The following is an 11,718-nucleotide window of genomic DNA, read 5'->3' as shown; positions in this document are numbered from 1 at the left end:
AATGTGTATCTAAACAACACTCGGTAGATCAGGCGTTCGTCGTAAAATATACAAATATGTTTTTTGATCTTTCGCAGTGGGATTTTGTGCGCATAGGGGTGATAGCTATAGAAAAGCCATTAGTGTGTCAGTGCCCCTATATGTCATCAGTCCCATCTCATACAATGTTTGACAGAAGCAGTTATTAATGATTCTCTCGCGGACAACTTCTGTATTTGCACATGATATAGTTAATAGGAGTCGTGCAAGGAGGTGTCATCCGCCAGGGCCGATAACGGCAAACACACCTGTACCATACTTACACTTGTCATGCTGCGGTAGAAAGTATTTGTTTAGGATATACCCACGTGGTGATGGTGTGATGAAGTGTGGACATTGTAATCGATGTTGCCATTTCAAAACGTGAAAACAATTCCCCTATGACGTATATAAATATCCAAGGTGTAAAAGTGCCATGTAACACATTGACAAAGCGTGGTAGAACTTGGTATAAAACACAGCCCGGGGATGAGTAGAGAAAGAACAACTGGCGAGTGATCAGTTGGTATATGTCGACATAGCTGTTTGGTAAGTATGCACAATGTTACAGTGTTATTCCAGAGTTAGACACGCAGACAAACATTTTGGTCAAAATATTTATCCTCGTAATTCTGTATCTATTTTAGACCGCTTGACAAGATGATCGTTGCTGCTCTATTGCTGATTGTCTTTCCGAGTACCTTGGCACTACCCGAGGTATGTCTGTCTCACTTACGGTTCATTGGAAGCGACATACCGACAACTTGAACGATTACATCCGAGTAGACAGTTAACATTATGTGATAATATGGTAAGGACACTGTATGTTATATTCCAGTAAGCTCATGACCCTGTACATTCTTTCCTAGTATGCTCAGGACACGGTTATAACCTAGTATGTTTAGGACACTGTTATAACCTAGTATGTTTAGGACACTGTTGTAACCTAGTATGTTTAGGTCACTGTTGTATCCTAGTATGTTTAGGACACTGTTATATCCTAGTATGCTCAGAACACTGTTATAACCTAGTAAGTTTAGGACACTGTTATATCCTAGTATGTTTAGGACACTGTTGTATCCTAGTATGTTTAGGACACTGTTATATGCTGGTATACTCAGAACACTGTTATAACCTAGTAAGTTTAGGACACTGTTATAACCTAGTATGTTTACGACACTGTTGTATCCTAGTATGTTAAGGAAACTGTTATATCCTAGTATGTTTAGGACACTGTTATATCCTGGTACGTTTAAGACACTGTTATATCCCAGAATGTGTGTTATATCTCGGGACATATATATACTTATATATAAACTTACATATGTATACAGTACGTTGTATTCTAGTATATTGAGGACACGGTATATTATACCTTAGTATGTTCAGAACACTGCACATTAAATCCTAGTATATTCAGGACACTGCACGTTATATCCTAGCACGTTCAGGACACTGTGCTCAATAATAGTGCGTTCAGGACACTTCGTGTTATATCCTAGTACGGTCAGGTCACTGTGCGTTATATCTTAGTACGTTCAGGACATTGGGTGTTATATCATATTACGTTCAGGTAACTGTGTGTTATATCCTAGTACGTTCAGGACATTGTGTTTTATATTATATTACGTTCAGGTAACTGTGTGTTATATCCTAGTACGTTCAGGACACTGCGTGTTATATCCTAGTACGTTCAAGACACTGTGTGTTATATCCTAGTACGTTCAGGACATTGTGTGTTATATCCTAGTACGATCAGGACACTGCATGTTATATCCTAGTACGTTCAAGACATTGCATGTTATATCCTAGTACGTTCAGGTAACTGTGTTTTATCCTAGTACGTTCAGGACACTGCGTGTTATATCCTAGTACGTTCAGGACACTGCATGTTATATCCTAGTACGTACAGGAAACTGTGTGTTATATCCTAGTACGTTCAGGACACTGCATGTTATATCCTAGTACGTGCAGAAAACTATGTTATATCCTAGTATGCGAACGGCTCCGTGACACCTGGTGGTGGGGAAATCGTCCCAATGGGCATCGAACTGCACCACAAGAGTATGATAACCTACCCAGGAACTCCCGACCCGCCTATCGCCTGCTTCAAGAAGACGATCAACTTCCATGACTTCACAAAGGTACACGTGCAGCTCATATATATATAATGGTAGGTATCTCCACTATCTCGGCAGGATAAAGCCAACAGATAAAAAAGATATCCGTTCGGGTCATATGCGGATAGAGATGCAAATATCAAAGGTCAAGTAGGGACTACTTTCACTGTTTATAAACAAACATGGCGTCGCCCTCGTCATTCGGCGATCGAGTCAGAATTAACCATCGGGAATCTGGATAAACTACAGGGATAATTGCTATCATCATCAAAAGAAGAGTCTAATATACTGAAAAACAGTGTCTAACTGTGACGTAGCTAAAGTATTTTATAAGTTTTGGCAACTTTGGAGATATAAATTTCGAAACAATTTTGCGAGGGCACGAGGCCTAGCCAAGCGGGGATCAGTAGCAATATCTGTGCTTGTAGACCTCTGCGGCTTGAAACTTTCTCCACAAATTAAAATAGTTGGATTTTGCCGAAATATGTTTGAATTGTTACCTTGTTTCGTTTTGTCGCTGTGTGTACATCTGACTCCATTTTTAACGTTATGACAGGACAGGCCGACTGTCAACAACGTCTGACCGTGGCCGTGATGTCTCATAAACTAGGGTTAGAGTAGCTTCCGTTTGACAAAGGGCAGTTACGCTAGCGGATAGACCGATGGATTGCCGCGAAAGCAAGTAAAAACAATTGTTGTTTTGCGTATATGTTGCTTCGCCACTGTAATAGATTTCAGTTGGAACTATATTGGCTACTGTCACTGTCCGACTGACACATCACTTACCCTGTGACGTAATGAATATTAATGCACGTATTACAGGAAAACTCGCAATGTTTCGGTAATGTTTGTGAGAGAGGGAAAGCGATTTTGAAGCACAAAAAAAGGAATGACAAGGCTCGCTAAATACAATATTTATTCCTAATGCAGGATATTTACCATCCCCAAACACCATCGCGTGATAACCTCTATATATGTATTGTTGTTGGTATTTGTAACAGACATGTTATCCGTCGGTCAGTGATCACGCTCGGGCTTTATGAAGAGCAAGGGGTTGGATATAAAGGTAATGAAAAAATGCAGATCGTTGCAACTGACCATTGAACAACATAACTCAAATTCTAGTGAGTGAGTGAGTGAGTGAATATTTATAGTCACATCGGCAATATTTCAACCATATCGTGACTAAATCAAGTTAGACAGTAATAATACATACAATTTTATCATAAAACCTGTCGTCAAAGGACAGTAAAATAACTAGATTATCACAGATGTACATTTTAAGACTAGTATGGAACCATAACAAAAGTACTACAATAAATAACAATACAGTATAAAAACGGGGCTAGGAATCGCCAGCAATTAAAAGTAGGCCACCATACTGGGAACCGTGGGGACTTACAATACTTCTGCTACCTGCACGGTTCCCCAGCAGGATTTACACCTTAGCTGCTGGCGATTATCATCAAGTTTAGCCAAATTAAAACAAACAAGTATACTACGACTAAAACGGTAGTAGGAATAAATTTACCTCGAATGATGTGGACTTACATACCCTCTCGGGGGGACAATCATTTTACAGTACTTCAACCCCCTTTGAAGATACAGCCACTAACAAACTCAGTTACAAGTTAAACACTACTATACAGTAAAAAGGTAACTATGTACACATATTCAAAATTTATCTACCAGTTCAATTTCTTTTAAAAAACTAATTATTAAATGAGACGACACATCATTAAAAAGATCCATTATTGATGTTGCACTGAAATATTTATCCCTTGTGATGGAAAAATCAATACAGTCAAGCAGGACATGCTTGACTGTGATTCTTTCATCACAAGGGATACAAAATGGAGGATCCTCACCTTTCAATATATATTCATTTGTATATCTTGAATGGCCAATACGACATCGTCGTATAATGACCTCATCAAATCTGTCAAATTCTAGTAACGAATCTGAAATTCCAACACAAAAATAGCTATTTGAGATAAACGACTGAAATGCTTCTTTGACTGGGTTTTTTTTGCAGGGCTTGGTGGCTATGAAGGCAGTTGGGAAAGCAACGTGTTTTGTCAAAACATCTGGCGAGACATATGACGAAATGAAGAAGGTCGTAGATCGTATCAGAAATGTATGTTGTGTTGACTATTGATACATATTCCAACATAAGTTGCGTGTCACTTTCTGCAATTGCATATTCACCCTGATAATAATTCTAGGTTTGTCAGCACCACGTCCGTGCACGAGGGTTTCAGCAACGTGCTGGAACTGCATCATCTCAACAGATGTTCTCTGAGATGCTGTGATGGAACTGAAGCATTGTTGCGATCTCACTCCCTCACTCACTCAACAACATAATCATATCACGTTATAAATTGCATTGCATTGTTAATTATATCACTCGCGATCGTATGTCTATCACGCAGGGAGATAAAGCACCAAAGGTTCAAGCTACGGAAGAGTGGGCCGTTCCCAAAGCAGAAGTACCTACTGAAGAAGTCGCCCAGAGAGTAGGCGAGAGGATTGCTAACTTCTGTAGCGGCTGCAGAGTGTATGTCCTCCAAGATGGCAAAGTGATTCGGGCTGCTGCAGGTAAGTTTTTTTTCTTCTAGATACTACACAGAACTGGCAGATCAAATTTGATAGATGGGAACGTTATGTTTGTTACAAAATACTGCACTTTTTGAACATGGGTTAACATTCGATTGGCTTAACATATTTGCCGAAGATATATATACGGCAACCATAAGATGCATAATGACACATGGATATATATATTCTGAAGCCAAATGGGACACTCGGAAATAACAGCTGTATTATAAAAATGAAGGAATTGGGAACACATTGCACCGTTAGTGAAGTATGACAGTAGTTGTTGAAGGAAAAAGATCCTGAAGGACGATTGTGGTAAGATGGAAAATTTCAAAGTTCAATTTTGTGGATCAAACATTCATTCACTCGACGAAGCATACTGCGTATGAATCTCTTAATGGCGATTTGAGGGAGTCTGTCCCACTCCTCCCCTCCTCCAACGTGGTCGACGGCCTATGACGTCGTCGCACACGGCTCCCTCCCATAGGTGTTTAATGGGAAAAGGTCTGGGCTCATTGCTGGCCATGGGATTTTATTTTAGTTGTGCTACTAGGGTGGGCATTGATGATTCATGCACGGGGAGAGCGGGCGTTGACGTCCTTAAAGTCGAAACGTCGACCCACGTCTTGCAAACAGGACAATAAAGGGTGTCAGGATGTTGTCCCGATTGTTCTATCCCTTGGCCCTTCCTTTCAAAAAGTAATGCAACGCCATAACCGATCCACCGCCAAATCTGTCATGAGATCTCGGCTTGACACTGGCTTGGCGTCCATCTCAACGCCGCCAGACACGACCGCGCCTATGAAGGACCGTGCAAAGTGAATCAAAGTGAAATTTTATGGCCGCTACATATGTAGACGAGTTCTAGTTCTCTGACTTCTAACTCGTAGTCCAGTAGTGTTATGAAAGTTTGCGGCAATTTGCTTCTCCATTGGAACGCGATTTGATAGAGCCGGATCTATCTACTCTGTACTCTTGTTGTTGACCTGGGACGCTCTGAATGGGGTCGATCAACATGTTGGGCTTGTTGGTATCTGTCCCACAGATTGCTAATCACAGACTGTGAAACATTGAACGTATCGGCCACTGTACGATGACTTCTGCCAGTCTCTACCATGCCATTAGGCTATAGAGGCGCGCGCGTTCCAGACGCCGCTTCGCTATTTCATACACAAACAATGAATGAAATCAAGTAAATCACAACTCTGTGACAAACAGAAATAATAAAATTGACAGGAATAAGTGTCCACAGTGATTAATCGACCGTCCTTGAAAGTGCCAAAATCAGAAAAGACACCCTACTCACGTGTGTAGCGCTACTGCGTGCGGCACGCGTAAGCGATCGGATGTGTTTTGGTGTAATGTTTTATAAACATGACCGTTCTTGCATAGGATGTTTGTCGTCAACACTTATCTTTGTTCTAAAGCTTTATATCATCATTTATATTTCATGTTCTTCTACTTGTTTAAGAGTATATATTCTTCAGTGATGAAATTAATATCATTTAAAATCAGGACTGCTTTATCTGTATGTGTATGTTGTACACAGTATACATGTTGAACACAGATAAAATTAATAACTTTTATTTCAGCTGTTCCCAGAGTCACGAGACGCGGAAGAGGTAGGTTTACCGGAAGTGATATAGAGGACATATACAAATTACGAGTTGATCGTAAACAGTTGGGAATGTTTGGGAGGATGCATTGTGCTCATCGTACTGTCGTTCTCCCAAGGGTAATAGGTGAGGTGATTAAAATGGGGTTTAACGTCGCGTCCAAGATTATTGCACTTACATAGCGACGTGCATGTACGTGTGTGTGTTTGTGTGGCTGCTTGTACTAATCCGGACTGATGCCGGACTGAGATACCATGCCGCAGTTGAACATGAATACCCCACTCAGACACAATATACTGACTCCGAGCCGACCAGTCCTTGTTTTAGTTCCTTAATGCCGAGCGAGAGACAGGGTAACAACAAGTACCATCTTTTAACGTCTTTTGGTATGACGCGGTCGGGGATCGAACCCCGGACCTTCCGCTCTCCGGGCGGACGCTCTACCACTAGACCACGGAGGCGGTCCCCTACGGTAATAACCTCAATAGGCACACGTTAACGTTCTCAAAGTTATGGTTATTATACATCATAACAATTGAGCAAACGATGCATTAGGTTTCACCACGAATAAGAGGAACGGTTTATTCTGACTCATTTCTACAGTTCCCAAGAAGAGGTCTCAGGGTCAGATTGGTGATGTGTCTGTTTTCCCAGGGATGTCAATGATAGTGAATCAGTGCGACAAAGCAATGACTGTCTCTGACTCTTTTAGTTTTATGTAATCATGCAACACAAGAAGGAAATTGCTGGCACAGGTCGTTCATATTCTAACATGGATCTTTTTCTCTTTTTTTGACGTCCGGCTCATATGGTTGTAATCTGAATCTGTTCTAAAACCAGAGCCCAGTGTACGATTCGAAATATACCATGCGCATGTGTTTATGAATCACTATCAAATAGCGATGACATCAGGTGTGAGGACAAAAGGTAAGCGTATCCTGCCCCACTGGCGGCACCCGCCACAAACACATGCAAAGGCAAGTCAAGGCATGTTGGTTTGGGGACATTTTCCCAGAGGGTCAGTTTTTCGGGAGACAGTTGTGCGTGGAATGGTCCTTGATCCGTCAGCTTCAGTAGCTATTGACAAAGAGGACAGCAAAGAAACTGCAGAATCGCTGTCTTTGCGCCAACGTACTTGATATACGTTATTTGTGATTTATTCTCGCCAATTGTATACGAAAGTTAATCAACTGTGATATCTCATTACCTGAAATCTATATAGCTGATTGACTGAGATAGCATTCACAAGTGAGAGGATTAGTAGCTAATGCAGGAAATATGGCTCTGTACTAAGAATTTACAAATCCGAAAACAGGGTTCATTTGTGGCAGTATATCTAGATTAGTTCAGTTCAAACAAATGTTTCCACACAGGTTGAATGGTTTACTCATAGGACAAACATTTATTTGATGTCGTACTACGTAGGATAAACTACGTACAGATGTACTGGCCCAGTTGGGATCCCGGGTTGGAATTACTGTCCGTATATGTGACTCAGTGAATCGGGTGGTCAGGCTGGGTGACTTGGTAGGTCATGTGACATCGTTACCCGACGTCACCGGGTTGGAATTACTGTCCGTAGTACGTGACTCAGTGAATCGGGTGGTCAGGGTAGGGGACTGGGTACTTGGTGACATTGTTACCTGACGTCACAGATCGTTGCTCTTGATAAGAACGATTATTTATAGGCCCGTGTCATAAAGCTGGAATATTGCATGGTGCGGCTTTAACCGACCAACCATCAAAGAATATATGTGTAGCCATGACTCAGACATACTACAATTTCTTAATTCAATCCTATGGTAGCATGTAGGGGCTGTGTTCTTGAAGTTAACGACATTGGCCTCTTTGTAGTACGATGCAATATGTAACCGCTCCATCGATAGAACACAATACATTTTACTGGAGTGCTGTATACTAGTTGCAGAGATGTAGGTCATCAATCTGCCAAAGGTCAAGAGGTATAAACGACATCTATACGATGAGCATACCAATAAACCCTAAACGCATCACTTAAGTAACAGGCAAGGCATACGTCTTCCACAAACATTCAAACAAATGATATGTGACAGTTAATTCTGTTACTTTCTTTCCCAGCCAAATCTCTATCAAGCGTGTCCAAGCTGGCCAAGAGGGGAGGCTGGTGTCTATTCTGTTTCTGGTGTGCTGCCGTCGGTAGATAATTACTGTACACACAGTCCATCTTGTAATAAAGCTTTATTGCATGCCATGTTGATATTGTATTTTGTGTTCCTCTATACAGATGCGGACAATACTGCATCTGATTACTACATCCTTTTCCAAATAGTATATCCAACTCATTTCCAAGTATATACATGCCCCAATTTATGTCCTAGCACTGCATGGCTGGTGTCATCTGATGGATCCAATGTTAAAGTGGTATAGACGTAACCCTTAAGTGTGCCAGGGGACGTCTGATGAAAAATCGTTACTGGTTTGGGGTGTCGGCAAAATATGATGCAGTCTTTAGACCAATCAGCCCCACTCCAATAATAAATGACCAGTCCCTTAACGTTGTTTGTTCTAATACGTTTAATGGTGCTTGCTTGCTCATATATATATATATATATATATCAGCACGGACATGTGGCACGGACATGTGGCACGGACATGTGGTTCAAACATCTTGTCAGTTCTATGTGTGTAATCCTGTGTTTGAGTCCACAGGTATCCCTACAGTTGTAATCGTAATTCTTGAGTTCCCTTGTAAGCATGCTGATCAGCTGACATTCGGACGTGACATTGGGCTGCGACAACGTATTTACTTTAATTATTTTATCGGTGAGATTCAGAATCAAAATGTAAACGCCAAAGGCTTGAGCTGCTGGAACATTGCTCAACGTGAAGGGTGTGAGGCCAACGGCAAGTTGACCATTGGAAAGTTAAAGTCGTCCCTCTGAAGGTTACGTGAGACTTCTTGGCCAAACTTCCCTGTTTTGACCTTCCCAATCCGTGAAGTAATTCCAATTCATATGCATAAAGTAACCGACCCACAAGAAGGGGAGCACAATTGGTCCCCATGGGCATGCCTGCTCCTTGCCTAAATGTCTTACCCCCAAATTTGACATTGATGTTTCAATGAGGAAGTCTCAGTGATCATCAGATGGCATTTGAGGTCGATTACATCATAGCTGACCATGGTGCCATTGAAGTTAGGTTCTTTCGGCTGGTTCACGAAAGAGGAGGAGTCGCTGATGTTGGATTTTCCATCAAACTCACCATATATTCCCAAACTTTGTGTTCCTCGTAATAAAGAAAGTGACATCCATTAATGCCCTTCCTTATGTGTATTACTTCTAAATGCCTTTCAGAGACCAGTGTGTCTTAACTGTAAAGTTATTTGTGAGGCGCAGTTGCGCTTTTGGGGTCGTTGACGGCACAGAAATGTGGCATATACACTAGTGTGGCTAGAGTAACATTAACGGCGCTGGTGTCTAGATATTGCTCGATTATGTAGGGCATAAGATAAACAGAACACATGCTGCATATCACACTAGGGATTCAGTTTATGTGACAGCCGATCTGTAACTGTTTTCTTGCATTAATGCACGGAGTTGTGAAAATAGAGTGTCGTAACAAGGGTACAGGGGTGTCTTGGATACATTTGGAGACAAAAAGCCAACAGCCTCTGTGGGAACAACTATATAACGTTGAAAACAGTTTTCTTTACCCTAAAGGTTGTTCTTTTTTTCTGCAACGTTTTCACGCCTTTTTACCTTTTGACAAAGAAGTAAAACATTTGAAAACGTTAAGAAAACATTATTCGATATTGAAAATGTAGTTGGACCAGATATCGACTTTTTATCGTGTTATTCCGGAATATTCCGTGTATAAAGTTGAGCTCCACGGGAATTGTTTGACTTCTGTTATAAGGCAACGAGGAAACGGAGAGAGGTGGAGAGAGTACTTTTCCGTGGACTAATTGCACCAGTTATCGCCACGGTACCGTCTAAACAGCACGTGTCAGTGATAGCCCGCACATCTTCAGTGATACAAATTACATTTTTTTATTTTTTTTGGTGCCGCACTCAGATACTTCGTTCATTGAAATTAAAAATAAACGCTTTTATCAATTTGCCATCTGCAAACGGACTTAAACCAATATTCCTCAAATACAATCAGTCTATGTGCTATGGATTTCGGAATATAATCAGGTTATGTATTTTTCAAAAAATGCTCAGTCCGGTTGTTAAAAAGAAGTTTGAGGAAGAAATGACAGACAGATTGCAAGCAATGACTGAACTTAATCAGACGAGAACCGCGATGGACTGTCAGACCCCATCGCGGCTATCGGCTAACACTCAAAGTGTGTTTACATTATTGTTTCGTTTACGCGTGAATACGTCACGCAACACCACCGCGTGTCTTTTCTTAAGTTACATTTGAGGAAGGTGTTTATCTTTTTTCTATTATTTCCTAAACGAGTCAATTTTGCTCATGATTTTGGAATAGACATTTCTCTCTTGTAATGCAAAACATTCACACTTTATTCGTATGATTGGCATATGTGTTCGCGATGATCTCATAACATGAGCTTAACATTTGATGAAATACGTTCTGGCAAAACATTTCAGCAACATGTTAAAAACTTTGTAAAAACATGTTATGAAATAATTTCGCCCATGATACAGCAAAACGTTCTTGAATATGTGATACCTACGAACAATGAAGAACAAAGCGTGGTTAATTTCACGCTAAAACATTATTCTATCATGACGTAATTTCTGGAGATTCGAACTCGATGACGTCGTTTTATGACGACGTTAGTTTTGAGAGAGGTGTGTCTATTGAATTGTTCGTATTGATGTAGCTGGGTAACGCAGAAAAAACCATCGCATCCCAAAACGGGAGAGATATGAAATCGGTATCAGGAGAAAAGATGCAGACAATCGAAGAGAGGATTGTGAGAACATGCGGGAAATACCCACCTGTTCATAAAATTGACTCCTCCACATTGCCGAGGTCGGATTCTATTGAGGGAGTCATCATTATTTAAATACGGGTACATTTTTTTTAAAGCGTGTAGAATTTATCGGCATCCTTAAAGAAGCTGCACATATCTCATATTATCATGGTTTATTCTCACTGCCGTGTTTTACTGTACGATAAACAACTCCCACTTTTGGTTTATTTCTTAAATAACATTTGAAAAAACACGTTAAAAAAAATTAAAGTTGGAAACATTTTGGAAAAGTTTAGAAAACGTTTTGACGAAAATGATTTTGAAAACCTATAATGAAACCTTATAAAAATGTTTTGAAAATGTCTTGTGTCAGCTGTGATTTGATGTACATGATATATGATAATTATGTTTATACTGTCAAAGGTAGACATAGGATGGTAAC

The 11,718-nt window shown here is 40.6% G+C and overlaps 1 protein-coding gene across 1 annotated transcript; it reads left to right on the top strand.

Annotated features, from left to right (window-relative positions):
* Positions 1–678: 678 nt before the first annotated feature.
* On the top strand, positions 679–8,535 carry LOC139477211 (uncharacterized). Its single transcript, XM_071259771.1, has 6 exons — positions 679–735; positions 2,013–2,162; positions 4,174–4,275; positions 4,571–4,736; positions 6,329–6,358; positions 8,450–8,535. The coding sequence occupies exons 1-6, from the start codon at positions 679–681 to the stop codon at positions 8,533–8,535; spliced, it is 591 nt and encodes a 196-aa protein (XP_071115872.1).
* The last annotated feature ends 3,183 nt before the right edge of the window (positions 8,536–11,718 follow it).

Source organism: Haliotis cracherodii, unplaced genomic scaffold (assembly GCF_022045235.1).
Source record: "Haliotis cracherodii isolate W230 unplaced genomic scaffold, xgHalCrac1.p SCAF_32, whole genome shotgun sequence".
Taxonomy (NCBI): domain Eukaryota; kingdom Metazoa; phylum Mollusca; class Gastropoda; order Lepetellida; family Haliotidae; genus Haliotis; species Haliotis cracherodii.
Note: the sequence above shows the minus strand (reverse complement) of the source record. Positions and strands in the feature narration are given on the sequence as shown.